Source organism: Tamandua tetradactyla, chromosome 8 (assembly GCF_023851605.1).
Source record: "Tamandua tetradactyla isolate mTamTet1 chromosome 8, mTamTet1.pri, whole genome shotgun sequence".
NCBI classification, from domain to species: Eukaryota; Metazoa; Chordata; class Mammalia; order Pilosa; family Myrmecophagidae; genus Tamandua; species Tamandua tetradactyla.
The window spans coordinates 67,801,806-67,818,368 of NC_135334.1; the positions used below are offsets into that span (position 1 = coordinate 67,801,806).

General features: G+C 34.7%; 1 protein-coding gene across 8 annotated transcripts in view; it reads left to right on the forward strand.

Moving 5' to 3' along the window:
• Positions 1 to 16,563, forward strand: part of GDPD4 (glycerophosphodiester phosphodiesterase domain containing 4) — a 220,157-nt gene that overhangs the window by 178,985 nt on the left and 24,609 nt on the right. For all 8 annotated transcript variants that reach the window (XM_077113504.1, XM_077113505.1, XM_077113510.1 and 5 more), the window contains one exon: positions 11,138 to 11,556. In XM_077113504.1, coding sequence (XP_076969619.1) covers positions 11,138 to 11,556 — 419 coding nt within the window. The remainder of the gene's footprint in view (positions 1 to 11,137; positions 11,557 to 16,563) is intronic.

Consider the following 16,563-nt stretch of genomic DNA (forward strand, 5'->3'; position numbering starts at 1 on the left):
AATAGCAAATGCATAGAAACAGAAATAGATTGGCTATTGACAGTGGATGAGGGAAAGGGGAAGAGAAGTTGTTGCTTTGTGGGTATTGAATGTTTGTAAATTTTGGAAATTTCTAAGTAAAAATATGTTCATCAAAAAATGTCATGAAGAGCGTAAAAATATAAGCTACACTGGGAGAAGAAATTTACAATAAATATATATATGACAAAGGATACAGCACATGTCAATTTTTTAAAAAGATAACGATTTTATAAAATGGAAAACAGACCTAACCAGGCAGTTCAAAAATAATCCAATGGCCAATGAACATTTGAAAAGGCACTAAAAGCCATGACTCATTACAGAAATGCAAATTAAAACTATAGTGAAATACTACACACCCACCAAAACAACTAAAATTAAAAGACAGACAATACTAACGGTGGTGAGGATGTAGAATAACTGAAACATTCATATGTTGCAGGTAGAAATGAAAACTAGTACAACTAAAATTTTGGAAATTTTTTGACAATTTCTATTAAAGCTACAGATATGAGCCAGCAGTGCCATTCCCATGTGTACATCCAAGAGAAAAGAAAGTATCCACTAAGAAGCATTATATGCAGTGAACAAAAAGTGAAAATTTCTCAAATGTGCATCAACAGGAGAGGATAATTTATTGTGATATGTTCATACAGTGGAATGATTCACAAAAAATAAAAGAACAAATGATGCTTCTTCTCAGCAACAGGGATTAACCTCGCATATTTTAACACAACACTAGAATAGGCAAAGTCAAGCAGTGATGATGGCAGTCAGAGTAGTGGTTACTCTTGATATAGGAAGATTATGGATATTGATTATGCATGAGCATAACAGGACTTTCTGGGATGCTGGAAATATTCTATACTTTGATTTTTACATTTAATATTATTGCTCTTTGTGCATTTTCTGTATTGTGTTTTATCCTAATACAAAAGTTTAAGCTAATGGACTGTCTCTTCCATTAATGGGAATATAGCTTGAGAGAATTAGCTCTCTGAGATAAAAATTATAAAGAGTGAACAAATATTTTGGAAAAATATATTTGAAGGCACTAGAGCATTACCTAAAACAGGCAGAATCTGGAGTAGAATCCTGTTTCGTTTCAAGAGAAACTGTTAACAGATGAGAACCATGAGATTGCAGCTTTTGCCTTACAGTGCTCCCTAATTTGTGCAAGGTTCAAGACAGCAGGAAGCCACAAATTTCCTGCCACAAATTTTATGGTATCACTATAATGAGTTCATGGTTGACAGAATAGCTTTTAAGTTTTGGGGAACAGAAAAAGCCATGAAAAAGGTAAATCCCAAAATATGCATTTAAATTTTACCCCACTCCTTGGGGGACCACTAAACAGTGGAAACCCCAGATATACTGGTAAATTCTAAGTATCTATACAAGATGAGCAGAAATTACAGTTACCACCCACAGCAAGGAAGACTTTGAGTTCAGCTGGAATACTTCAGTAGTTTTAACAGGAATATTTAAAAATCTGGCTTTACAATATATCATTCATACTGTCTAACATGCCGTCAAAATTCATTAGATGTGAAGAAACAGGAAAATGTGACCTGTACTCAAGAAAGAAAAAAAATAGCTTTCAAAAGGAACTGAACCTGGGATGACCCAGATGTTGCAATTAGCAGACAAAGATGTGAATGAATGATGGATGGGTGGCTTCTTATCAGAAATCATGGAGATTGTAAAATAGAGAAATAGCAAGTTCGAAGTACTGAAATAAGAAAAATGTCAGTCTAGAATTGTATATCCAGAAAACTTATCCTTCAAATGTTATGGTGAAATAAAAACATTTTAAGATAAGTAAAAACTAAGATAATTCATTACCAACAAGCCAACATTTTAAAAGATCATGATGATAAAGTTCTTCAGGCTGGGTGCACGGGTAGTTCAGTGGCTAGAATGCCTGCCTTCCATGTGGGAGACCCAGGTTTAATTCCCAGACTATGCACCCCCCGCACCCCCCCAAAAAGTTCTTCAGGCCGAAGATGGTAACTTAAATCTCAAGGGAGGATTGAAGAGCACAAGAAATGGAAAATAGATGAATAAATGTTTAAAAAGTCATTTATAATATTTTGTTTCTCTTAATTTCTTTAAAAGACACGATTGTTTAAAGCAAAAAAAAAAAATATATATATATATAAAACACTATGTCTGGAGTTTATGACATGTAGAAGTAATATATAGGTTAACACTAGCACAAAAGACAGGATGAGATAAATAGAACTATACTGTTCCAGATTCCTATATTTTATATGCACAATATTCATTCTAAGTAGATTATGATATGTTTAATGATATATTTTGTAATCTCTACAACAGCCACAAAATTGAATCAAAGAATGTCATTGTATAAACAATTTATAAACATTGTATAAACAATGTCATTGTATAAACAATATGTTCTTTTTCAAAGTCCTCATACCCCTCCAAAAGGAGTGAATTTGTTTTCATACCACTTCATCTAAATGGAAACATATTACTCTTAAGAGATATCATAAATGTATTTTTGTAAAGCTTATTTTTGAGTACATTGTTTTTGCGAAAAGTTTTTAAAAAGTGCATTGGAAAAGTGAATTATGTAAACAAGTAGCATGTATTTTAAAGAAAGCCAGTGGAAGCATTGATAAGGTTCTATGCTACAATTCCTGACTGCAGTAATTGCCAGTTGTCCAGTAAGAAATTTATCATAAAAATCAAACCTGCCATATCTCCCTGAGTGTTAGGCAGATCATTCCCATGAGAATGCCACATGAGGTTTTTTGGAGACCACAGCATGGAAAAAATGAGGCAAAACAAATTTTCTTGTACAGACCAGAGGAAGAAAAATTTGTTAGCAGAGATTTCTGACACATTGGCTAGGAATTAGTGGCAGCTGAGGCAGCCAGAGACTGATGGTTCCTTATCAGGTTGTGTCCCTATCACCTTCCTCCTCCTTTATGCTCACCCCTGCTAATTAGGTCACCCTTTACTTCCCTAATTGAAGGAGATGAGCATAAATGTTATACTAACCAAACGTGTCATTGGTAAAATTTCTCTCTGTATTTCCTACCCTTTGACATGTGAGAGTTTTACACTTAACCTTGAGTTAAAATTCATGATAAAATATATATGTAAAAAGCCAATAGAGACACAAGTACAGATATATAGACTGATGGAATGGAATGAGAGTTTGGAAATAAACCCTCACATCTATAGCCAATTAATTTTTTATGAGGGAGCCAAATCCACTCAATGGGAAAATAGTCTTTTCAACAAATAGTGCGAAGAAAATTGGATAGCCATATGCAAAAGAATTAAGGTGGACCCTTACATAACACCATATACAAAAATTAACTCAAAATGTATCAAGGCCCTAAATATAAAAACCAAAATTATTTTTTTAAAGTCTGGAAAACTGGTGCGATGGTGGTTTAGTGGCAGAATTCTTGCCTGCCATGCCAGAGACCCAGGTTCGATTCCCAGTGCCTGCCCATGCAAAAAAAGTCTAGAAACATAGGAAAGCATCTTCTTTAGGATGTTTAACACAGAACCTTGTAGTAGGCAGTGGTTTGATAAACTTTACCACAAAGGCACAAGCAATAAAAGAAAAAATAGATAAATAAGACTTCATTACAATTAAAAACATTTGTGCCTCAAAGGACTTTATCAAGAAAGGAAAACACAAAATATAGAAGGGAAGAAAGTATTTGGCAACAATATATGTGATAGGGTTTAATATCCAGAATATATGAAGAACTAAAACCCACCAACCAAAAGACAAATAACTAATTTAAAAATAGACAAAAGACTTGAATAGACTTTCTCCAAAGAAGATACACAAATGGCCAAAAAACACAAGAAATGATACTCAACATTATCAGCCATTATGGAAATGTAAATAAAATCTCAAGGAAATGCCATTTCACACCCATTAGAATGACTACTATTTTTTTAAAATGGGAAATTACAAATGTTGGAGAGGATGTGGAGAAATAGGAACAATCATTCATTGTTGATGAGAAAGTAAAATGGTGTAGCTGCTGTGGAAAACAGTTTGATGGTTCCTCAGAAAGTTAAATAAAGTTACAAGTAAGATTATAGCCTGGCAATATCACCTCTACATATATACCCAAAAGAATTGAAAGCAGGGACCTGAACAGATATTTGCAAACTGATGTTTCTGACAGCATTATTCACAGTTGCCAAAAGATGGAAGAAATCCAAGTATCCATCATCTGGTGAATGGATAAATAATATGTGATATATACATACAATGGAATATTATTCAGCCATATAAAGGAAGGAAGTTCTGATAAATGCAACAACATACATGAACCTTGAAGACATCATGTTAAAAATTAGAAGCCAGGCACAAAAGGACAAATATTGCATGATCACACTGATATAAAATCATTAGAATAAGAAAATCCACAAAATCAGAAACTAGAATACAGGCTATCAGGGGCTAGAATGGGGGTGGGGAATGGGTAGTTAATGTCTAATTGGTATGGAGTTTCTGTTTAGAGTGATGGAAAAATTTTGATTATGAACAATGGTGACAGTTGCACAATATTCTGAACATAATTAACAGTACTGAATTATATGTTTGTCTGTAGTTAAATGGGGAAATTTTAGTTTGTATATTACAGAATTTTAAAAGTTTACACTCTACAACACAAGAGTGTAAACTATGGACTATAGTTAATAGTATAATTATGGTAATATTTTTTATTTGTAACAAATGTTCCACACTGATGCAAAGTGTTAATAGTGGGGAAGAATTGTGTGGGACTCTGTTCTGATTTTTCTGTAAACCTGTTCTAATTTTAAAAAGTTAACAGATAATTTAATGTCAATAAAATATTAGTGTACAAATGCTAAAAATAGAAACAATAGAAGAATTGAAATGGAATATTTAAAAATATATTCAGCTTATCCCAAAGGAGGCATGAAAAAAGAGCAAGACAAACAAAGAAAGAAAAAAACAGAAAAAACAAACAGGAAACAAGTTGAAAAACAGATGTCATAAATCTAATGATATTAATAATTACATTAAATATAAATGGACAAAACACAAAAGGCAGAGATTTTTAGATTGACTAGAAAAGCAAGACCTAGCTATATACTTTCTACAAAGAAACACTTAAAACACAAAGACAAAAATAGATAAAAAGCAAAATGATTTTTTTTAAGTTATGCCATTCAAACAACAAGCATACAAAATCTGGGAATGACTCAGATTGGGAATTTATATCAACAAAAAATAGATGTCAAGACATGGGTCATTTTATAATGGTGAAAAGATACATGTAACAGGAAGACATAATAATTACTACTGTATGTGCACCTAATAACAGAGCTCCAAAACACACAACATAAAAACTGAAAAAATTAAAGAGAAATAGAAAATCTATAATCATAGTTGGAGATTTTAACATTCACCTCTCAGTACTTGAAAGAACAACTAGACACACACAAAAATAAAATCAGAAAGGATATAGTTCTGATACATGTGACAAACATGGATGAACCTTGAAGACATCATGTTGATTGAAATAAGCCAGACATAAAAGGACAATTATTATGTGAACTGACTGATGTGAATTAATTAGAATAAGCAAGCTCATAGAGTCTGAATCTAGAATAAAGGTTACCAGAGGGTGGTGTGGGGATAAGGAATGGGAAGTTAAGGCTTAAAATGTACAGGATTCTTATTTGTAATGATGAAAATGTTTTGTTAATGGATGGTGGTGAGGGTAGCACAACATTGAGAAGGCCACCCTGAAAAGAACGTTTCAATAAACTAAGTTTACAGGTCAATATCACTTATGAACCTAGACAAAAAAATCCTTAACAACATATTAACAAATTAAATCCATTATATGTAAAAAGAAAAATACATCATGAGGAAGTGGGGCTTGTCCCAGTAGTGCAAGATGGGTCTATCATTTGAAAATTAATATGATTCTCCATATTAGCAAAATAAAGGAAAAATACATATTTGACAAAATTCAACACCCAATTGTGATTAAAGTTCTCTGCAAACTAGGAACAGAATAGGACTTCCTTGGCCTATAGCCAATATCATACTCAATGGTGAAATATTTCCCCCCAAATTTCAGGAATAAGGCAAGGATAAAGCTCTTATCATTCTATTCAGCATTTTACTGGAGATTCTAAACAGTATAATAAAGTATGAAAAAGAAGTAACAGATGTAAAAATGGAAAGGAAGAAATAAAACTTCTGATTCATAAATTATATAATTGCTTATAAAGAAAAATTCTTCTCTGGCTGTGGACCAACGAACTTAGAGTAAGTTATCTTCTTCCAGTACACAAAGAAGGATGAACAATCCAACTGCCAGGATAAATGATCATTTGTCATAGGAGAAATGATCCCATTGCCATGGGGGAAAAACTGAAAGGAAAACAGGTCATGGGACCTAAACAATTCTGAAAACCTGCAGGGCAAACTCCATTATATTTCAAAGTCTGAGAGTCATTCATCCTTGGGGCAGTGGGGCTCCCTCCAATCCCTAAGGAATATGCTCCACCTTCTCCAGGGCCTGGAGCATCAGAACTCTTCCTGAATATCAAGTTGTAAGGCCCACCCTCTGCCTCCAAGGCAAATTCACATGCATGGCTGGATCCACTCTCCTGGTCCAAGGTTTCATGGCATTAGACCTTAGCTTCCATGATTCTGCATCTGAGGTCGTTCCTCCCCCAATCTGTCCTTTCTCCATCCCCCTTAGCCCCAATGGTAGTGGCTACATTTATACAAGTCGTGCAAAAAATGTGTTAACCTGACATGCAGCATACAGGGATCAAAGCCATCAGACAATAGGGCTTTCCACAAATCCTTTCTGGGTAAACTCCATCTACAATCCTGGCTTGTCCTGTAATGACTTACTGGTTCCATGTTTGGCACTGTTCTCTGGGGTCTTACTTTCTGGAGGGCCAGAATTTTCCAGGCTATCAGTTTCTAGTTTCTTTGTACCCAAAAGTTCAGTTCTCAGCTTATCCCTTTCCTGTCACATTTACTATAAGCTGCAAGGAGAAAAACCAGGCTGCATTTTTCACATTTAGTTTGGAAATATCCTCTAACACCCCATTTTGTTACATTCAAATTCTCCCTTCCATCCACCACCAGAACTCAATTTTGCCAAACTCTGCCACTTTAAAGCAAGGATAGCCAGAAATAGATTGGCTTTTACAAAGGGGATTTATTTAATTACTGATTTACAGTTCTTCAGAGGAAAGGCTGTTAGCTTTCATCTGGGTTCCTCTGTCACATGGGGAGGCACACAGTGACATCTGCTACCCTTATCTCCTGACTTCTTGTCTCAAATGGCTTTCACTGTGGTGTTTCCTCTCTGCATCTCCAAATGTCTGGGTCTTTGTCAGCTCTGAGCACTTTCTCTTCTGATGTTCTCCTTTTAAGCCTCCATCTGATTAAATTAAATGTCACTCATTGCATAAGGCACTCCTCTTAGCTGATCACAGATATAATCTGCCATAGATGAAATTCATGTACTGATGATTTAAGCCTACAGCAACAGAACAACTGGTCACCATCACCTAGCCAAGTTGACACCTGAACCTAACTATCACAATGTTCAATAAAAATATCCTACTCCAATGAAACTGACAAAAATACAGGTCGTCTGTGTAGTTTTTTCTTTGAGATTGAAATTATACTCAGGGCAAAAATAACTTGGAGTCCTGGGCTTACTCCTTTGGATTCTCACATTCATTTACAATATTTAATTATCAACTCTTAAATAATTTTAAGATGTTTCTCGTTTTTTAATATTACTCAGTTTTTAATTTGCCTTCATTAGGAGAATTGGCCTCAACTCTCTAGCTCCATAACTTGTAGTCATCTTTAGCATAAAATTTTTTTCCATTAGCCAGGCAAAGACTATTTATTGAACACTTATCATGTGTAGGAAAGTCTTCTGAGCACTATATAGTTAGTATAAATCAAGGCAAAATCTCTGCCCTCAGAAGGCTCACATTTAACTGAGGAAGTTTTTGTTTTTCTAAATAAACTGATTTGGAAGCAATGGTTATGAAAAATGTTAACTTTAAGTTTATATCAGTCCCTGCAGTCAGAGATTCCATGATGGGCTAGAACTTCACACAATGGACTTCTCAGACCCAGGCAGGGAACCATAAAAAAGTATGCACAAAATCTTGGGACAGGTGTGGGGGCTTGGAATAAAGAACATGAGAGGATATCTTTGATAAGGCAGTCAAGCCAACTCACCTGGGACAGAACAGTCTCTTCAATAAATGGTGCCTAGAGAACTGAATATTCATATGCAAAAGAATGAAAGAGGATCCATATCTCACACCCTATACAAAAATTAACTCAAAATGGATCAAAGACCTAAAAATTAGATCTAAGACCATAAAACTGTTAGAAGAAAATGTAGGGAAATATCTTATAAATCTTATAATAGGAAGTAGTTTCCTATTCCTGACACCCAAAAAACAAGCATTGAAAAAAGAAATAACTAAATGGGAACTCCTCAAAATTAAGCACTTTTGTGCATCAAAGAACTTCGTCAAGAAAGTAAGGAGACAGCCTACACAATGGGAGACAATATTTGGACATGATATATCAGATAAAGGTCTAGTATCCAGAATACATAAAGAGATTATTCAACTCAACAACAAAAAGACAGCCAACCCAATTACAAAATGGGCAAAAGACTTGAACAGACACTTCTCAGAAGATGAAATACAAATGGCCAAAAGGTACATGAAAAGATGCTCAACTTCTCTGACTATTAGGGAAATGCAAATGAAAACCACAATGAGATTACATCTCACATCTACCAGAATGGCCATTATCAATAAAACAGAAAACGGCAAGTGCTGGAGAGGATATGGAGAAAGAGGCACACTTATCCATTATTGGTGGGAATGTCAAATGGTACAACCGCTGTGGAAGGCAGTTTGGCAGTTCCTCAGGAAGCTATAGAATTGCCCTATGACCCGGCAATACCATTGTTAGGTATCTACTCAGAGGACATGAGGGCAATAACACAGATGGACATTTGCACACCAATGTTTATAGCAGCATTATTTACAATTGTAAAGAGATGGAAACAGCCAAAATGTCCATCAACAGACAAGTGGCTAAACAAATTGTGGTGTATACATATGATGGAATATTATGCAGCTGTAAGACAGAATAAAGTTATGAAGTATGTAACAACATGGATGGACCTTAAGGACATTATGCTGAGTGAGATTAGCCAGAAACAAAAGGACAAATACTGTATGGTCTCACTGATATGAACTGACATTAGTGAATAAGCTTGGAGAACTTCATGGGTAACAGAGACCATTAGGAGATAGAAATAGTATAAGATATTGGGTAATTGGAGTTGAAGGGATACAGATTGTGCAACAGGACTGATTGTAAAAACTCAGAAATGGATAGCACAATACTACCTAACTGTAGTTAGTATTGTAATTGTAGTATACAATTGTGTTAAAACACTGAATGTAGCTGAATGTGAGAATGATAGAGGGAGGAGGGCTGGGAGCACAAATGAAATCAGAAAGAAAGATAGATGATAAAAACTGAGATGGTATAATCTAGGAAAGCCTAGAGTGTATAATGATAGCGACTAAATGTACAAATTTAAAAAATGTTTTTGCATGAGGAAGAACAAAGGAATGTCATTACTGCAGGGTGCTGAAAATAGATGGTAATCAATATCTTAAAATTTTACCTTATGTGTGAGACTAAAGCAAAAAATGTTTATTTGGTACAAAATTTATATTTTGACTAGTGCAGTTCCTAATATAACTTATGTAGACAGCTTAATTGAACACCATAAGTACATGGAACCTTGAGTAGGGTATGAGATTTTGTTGGTTTGTCCAGAGTGATGCCCTGATAAATCCCAGAGTGATTTGAACAGTGAATTAAAAAGTATTTGCAAAGTCCCCTTTGGGGAATGATGAGAAAGGGGTAAAATTCAACTTCCCCAAGTTGAATTCTTGATATTCTCACAAGCAGTGAGGACAACCAAAGCAATAGGCTGAGCCCCCAATCTTAGGGTTTGTTCATATGAAACTTAACCCACCAAAGGATAGGTCAAGCCTATTGAAAATTAGACCTAAGAGTCACCCCCAAGAGAACCTCTTTCGTTGCTCAGATGTGGCCTCTCTCTCCAGCCAACACAAGAAACAAACTCACTGCCCTCCCCATGTCTACATGGGACATGACTCCCAGGGGCGTAGACCTTCCTGGCAATGTGGGACAGAAATCCTAGAATGAGCTGAGACTCAGCATCAAGGGATTGAGAAAACCTTCTCGACCAAAAGGGGGAAGAGCGAAATGAGACAAAATAAAGTGTCAATGGTTGAGAGATTCCAAACAGAGTTGAGAGGTTATCTTGGAGGTTATTCTTATTCATTAAATAGATATCACCTTGTTAGTCAACATGTGGTGGAGAGGCTGGACGGAAGTGCCTGAAAATGTAGAGCTGTGTCCCAGTAGCCATGTTTTTTGAAGATCATTGTATAATGATATACCTTTCACAATGTGACTGTGTGATTGTCAAAACCTTGTGTCTGATGCTCCTTTTATCTACCTTATCAACAGATGAGTAAAACATATGGAATAAAAATAAATAATAGGGGGAACAAATATTAAAATAAATTTAATTGAAATGCTAGTGATCAATGAAAGGGAGGGTTAAGGGGTATGGTATGTATGAATTTTTTTCTGTTGTCTTTTTCTTTTTCTGAATTGATACAAATGTTCTAAGAAATGATCATGATGATGAATATGCAACTATGTGATGATATTGTGAATTACTGATTGTATATGTAGAATGGATGATCATAAGATAAGAACGTTTGCATTTGTTTGTTGTAATAATTTTTTTAAAAATTAAAAAAATAATTTAAAAAATGTAAAAAAGTAAAATAAAATACTGGATACTAAAAGAGATGTCAAAAAAAAGGGGGGGGGACATGAGAGGGTAAATGATGGGCCGGTATTAAAGAAATGACTAGTATTTTGCCACCTGGCAAGCAGAGGTTGGAGAAGTGGCATTTGAGGAATCTGTTTGTGTTTTCTATCATACAGATATTCAGCATACAGGCCGCCAACAGAGCAAAAGTGAGAATCAAGAAGCTGAGAATTTACCCCTACAGCATCCCACCCGAATCGTGGAAAGTCCTTGGACACAAGCAGCCCTCTACCCACATAAAACCAACAAAATAAAGAAATACCCAAGCTCTCGCCATTTTGTTGTAACCCCTGAGAAGAGAGACAGCCAAAAACCAGTGCTTGCCAAGAAAGAAATCAAATTAATGGTGCCTACCAAGGATGATGTTGAACTGGTACCTGCAAGGATGCCCATTAAACCCACCAATGCACCCATCCAAGGGGCCAGCTTACAAACCGCATTGTCCAAGGTGCGTGAGCCCAAAATACCCACTAGAGAGGATCACCATCCTGGAACGTACTTCCAAGAGATCCCAATGACTGAATCCTCCTACCAGGTATTCTTCTTTTTTTTTTTTTTTTAATTAGAGAAGTTGTAGGTTTACAGAAAAATTATACATAAAATAGAATTCCTATACACCATCCTGTTTTTAATACCTTGAATTAGTGTGGTACACTTGTTACAATTGATGAGAAAACATTTTTATAATTGTACTATTAACTACAATCCAAGGTTTACCATAGGGTTCACTGTTCGTGTTGGGCAGTCCTATGGCTTTTTTTTTTTTAATTTAAAAAATTTTTATTTAAGTAACATAATATGCAACTTAACATTTCCAATTTAACCACATTCAAATATATAATTCAGTGCTGTTAATTACAACCCAATGTTGTGCTACCATGAACACCATCCATTATTAAAACTTTTTCATCAACCCAAACAGAAAATCCATGATTTAAACAGTAACTCCCTATTCCCTACTCCCATCCCATCCCCTGGTAACTTATACTCATTTCTGTCTCTATGAATTTGCTTATTCTTTTTTTTTAATTAATAAAACCAATCAACATAGAAACACAAACATTCTTAACGTATGGACATTTAATACTTGGTGTGCAAGCAATGGCTCCCAACATCATCACATGGTTGTATATTCATCACCATGATTATTTCTCAGAACATTTACATCACTCCAGAAAAAGAAAAAACTCATACATACCATAGCCCTTACCCCTCCCTCTCATTGACCATTAATATTTCCCTCTTCCCTGTTTATTGTAACATTTGTTCCCCTATTATTTATTTATTTTTAATCCATATTCTTTACTCATCTGTCCATACCATAGATAAAAGGAGCATCAGAACAAGGTTTTCATAGTCACACAGTCACTTCGTGAAAGCTATATCATTATATAATCATCTTAGAGAAACATGGCTACTGGAACAAAGCTCTACAGTTTCAGGCACTTCCCTTTAGCCTCTCTAGTACACCTTAAACTATAAAGGGGATATCTATATAATGCATAAGAATAATCTCCAGGATGACCTCAACGTTGTTTGAAATCTCTCAGCCACTGATACTTTATTTGGTCTCATTTCTCTCTTCCTTCTTTCAGTCGAGAAGGTTTTCTCAATCCTTTGATTCTGAGTCCCAGCTCCATCTAGGATTTCTGTCCCAAAATGAGACAGAAGCAATGGTTATGAAAAATGTTAACTTAAAGCTTATGTCAGTCCCTGCAATCAAACATTTCATTTCTTTTTGAGGAGCTTCTTAATGACTGATTCAATTTCTTTTCTTGTGATTGGTTTGTTGAGGTCGTCTATTTCTTCTCAAGTCAATGTTGGTTGTTCATGCCTTTCTAGGAAGTTGTCCATTTCATCTACATTGTCTAGTTTATTAGAATAAAGTTGTTCATAGTATCCTCTCATTGCCTCCTTTATTTCTGTGGAGTCAGTGGTTATGTCTCCTCTTCTATTTCTGAGTTTATTCATTTGCATCCTCTCCCTTCTTTTTTTTAACCTTGCTAAGGGTCCATCAATCTTATTTTCTCATAGAACCAACTTCTGGTTTTGTTGATTTTCTCGATTATTTTCATATTCTCAATTTCATTGATTTCTGCTCTAATCTTTGTTATTTCTCTTCTTTTGCTTGCTTTGGGGTTAGTTTGCTGTTCTTTCTCTATTTCTTCCAAGTGAACAGATATTTCCTTGATTTTTGCTTTCTTCTTTTTTGATATAGGCATTTAGGGCAATAAATTCTCCTCTTATGCTTTGGGTATAAAGTCCAAGAAACCATTGCATAACATATGATCCTGAATGTGCTTCTCTGTGTTTTCTTCTAGAACATTTGTTTTGTTTTTGTTTTGTCGGAGGGAGTGCAGGGGCCGGGAATTGAGTTCAGATCTCCTGCATGGCAGGTGAGCATTCTCCCATGGAACCATGCGTCCCTTCTTCTAGAAATGTTATAGCTCTGTTTCTTATATTTAGGTCTTTAATCCATTTTGAGTTGATTTTGTATATGGTGTGAGGAAGGAGTCCACTTTCTTTCTTTTGCATTTGAACATCCAGTTTTTCTAGCACCACTTATTGAAGAGAATATTCTTTCCCAATTGAGTGGATGTGGCATCCTTGTCCAAAATCAAGGCCATAACTGTGAATAAAGTTCATAAATTTTGAACTCTTAGTTTGATTCCATTGGTCTATACATATGCTATTGTCCCAGTGTCATGCTGTTTTGATTACCATGGCTATGAGGTGTGAGACCGCCAATGTCATTCTCTTTCAAGATGTTTTTGACTATTTGGGTCCCATTATCCATCCATATAAATATGTTAATTGGCTTTTCTATTTCTGCAAAGAAGGCTATTGGAATTTTGCCTGGGATTGCATTGAATTTTTAAGTATCTTTGGGTAGAATTAACATCTAACAATATTTAGCAAACCAACCCATGAACCTGGAATGTCTTTCCATTTTTTTTAGGTCTTTGATTATTTTAGCAATGTTTTGTAGATTTCTGTGAACAAGTCCTTTACATTCTTGGTTAGATTTATTCCTAGTTACTTGATTCTTTTAATTGCTATTGTAAATGGAATTATTTTCTTGATTTTCTCTTGAAATTGGTCATGACTAATGTCAGATTTTTGCATATTGTTCTTGTACTCTACCACTTTTCTGAATTCATTTATTGGTTCTAGTAACTTTGTTGTGGATTTTTCAGGAGTTTTTATATATAGGATCATGTCATCTGCAAATATGAAAAATTTTACCTCTTCATTTCCAATTTATATGCTTTTTATTTCTTTATCTTGTCAAGTTTCTCTGGCTAAAAGACCCAGTACAATACTGAGTGGCAGTGGTGATAGTGAGCATCCTTGTCTTGTTCCAGATCTTAGAGTCTTTCAGTCTTTCACCATTGTTTTATTTCTTGAGTCAATGCAGGTAGTTTGTGTGTTTCTAAGAATTCATCTATTTCATCTAGGTTTTCTAATCTGATGGCATGAAGATACTCATCGTATCCTCTTATAGTCCTTTTATTAATATGCAGTCAGTGGTAATGACCCCCTCTTCATTTGTGATTTTAGGTCTTCTCTCTTTTTCTTTTTCATTTGTGATGGTCCGAAGCTGTTATGTACCATAGAAAAGACCATGATTTTTTAATCCATTCCTGTTGATGCAGACGTATTGTGAGTGGGACCTTTTGATTAGGTTGTTTCAGTTGAGATGTGACCCGCCCCATTCAGGGTGGGTCTTGATCCCATTACTGGAGTCCTTTATAAGAGGATAAAGGACACACAGAAAAACTCAAGTGCTCAGAGATGCCCCAAAGAAACTGAGAGATGAAATTAAGAGAAACTCACAGGAGAAAGCCCCAGAGAAGCCGAGAGGACCCACAGAAAATAGAGAAAGCCCCCAAAGCCAAAAGCTGAAATCAATAAAACCTGGGAGAGAAAGACCAGCAGAAGCTGGCCTAGTGCCTTCCTATGTGGCAGAGGTGTCTGTCTGGACGCCAGAAGCCTGTCTTTAGGGTCCAGGTATCATCCTGTTGATGCCTTGAGTTGGAACATTTTCAAAGTTTAAGATCTGTAAATTGTAAGTTAATAAACCCCCATTTGGAAAAGCCATCCCATTTCTAGTATATTGCATTTCATCAGCTTTAATAAACTGAAGCATCATTCTAGCTAAAGGTTTGTTGATTTCATTGATCTTTTTCAAAGAACTAATTTTTGGTTTTGTTGACTTTCTCTGTTTTTTTTTTTTTATTCTCTAGTATATTTATCTCTGCTCTACTCTTTGTTATTTCCTTCCTTCTACTTGCTTTTGGTTTAGTTTGCTCTTTTTTTCCATATCCTCAGGTAGTGAGGTTAGGTCTCTCCTTTGAGATCTTTCTCTTTTTTTAATGTAAGCATTTGGAGCTCTGAATTTTCCTCTCAACACTTTTTCTGCATCTCATTTGTGACACAATGTTGTGTTTTCATTTTCATTCTCTTGAACTTATTTCTCAATTTCCTTTGTGATTTCTTCTTTGATCCATCAGTTATTTAAGAGTAAAATGTTTAATTTCCACATATATGTGAATTTTCTGATTCTCCCTCTGTTATTGATTTCTAGCTTCATTCCATTATCATCAGAGAATATGTGTTGAAAGATTTCATTATTTTTTAATTTATTGAGACTTGCTTTGTTGCCTAATATACAGTTTATCTCGGAGAATGATCCATGTGCACTAGAGAAGAATCTGTACTCTGCTATTCTTGAGTGAAGTGTTCTATATATGTTAGGTCTAGTTAGCTTAGAATATCATTCAAATGTTCTATTTCCTAATTGTCATTTGTCTAGATGTTCTATTCATTGTTGAAAGTGGTATATTAAAGTCTCCTACATTAATGTAGAACTGTCTCTCCCTTCAAATGTGTCAACACTGGCTTCATATATTTTTGGACTTTGTCATTATGCATATATATATATATATTTATAACTGTTACGTCTTTTTATTGAAGAGACCCCTTAGTCAGTGTTCTAGTTTGCTAGCTGCCAGAATGCAATATACCAGAAGCGGAATGTTTTTTTTTAATTTTTTTATTAATTAAAAAAATTAACAAACAAAACATTAAGATATCATTCCATTCTACATATACAATCAGTAATTCTTAATATCATCACATAGTTGCATATTCATCATTTCTAGAACATTTGCATCGATTTAGAAAAAAATAAAAAAGACAACAGAAAAAGAAATAAAACGATAACAGAAAAAAAATTATACATGCCATACCCCTTACCCCTCGCTTTCATTTACCACTAGCACTTCAAATTAAATTTATTTTTAACATTTGTTCCCCCTATTATTTATTTATTTATTTTATTAATTAAAAAATAAAAAAATTAACACAACATTTAGAAATCATTCCATTCTACATATGTAATCAGTAATTCTTAATATCATCACATAGATGTATGATCATCATTTCTTAGTACATTTGCATCGATTTAGGAAAAGAACTAGCAAAACAACAGGAAAAGATATAGAATGATAATATAGAGAAAAATAAAAATAATAATAAT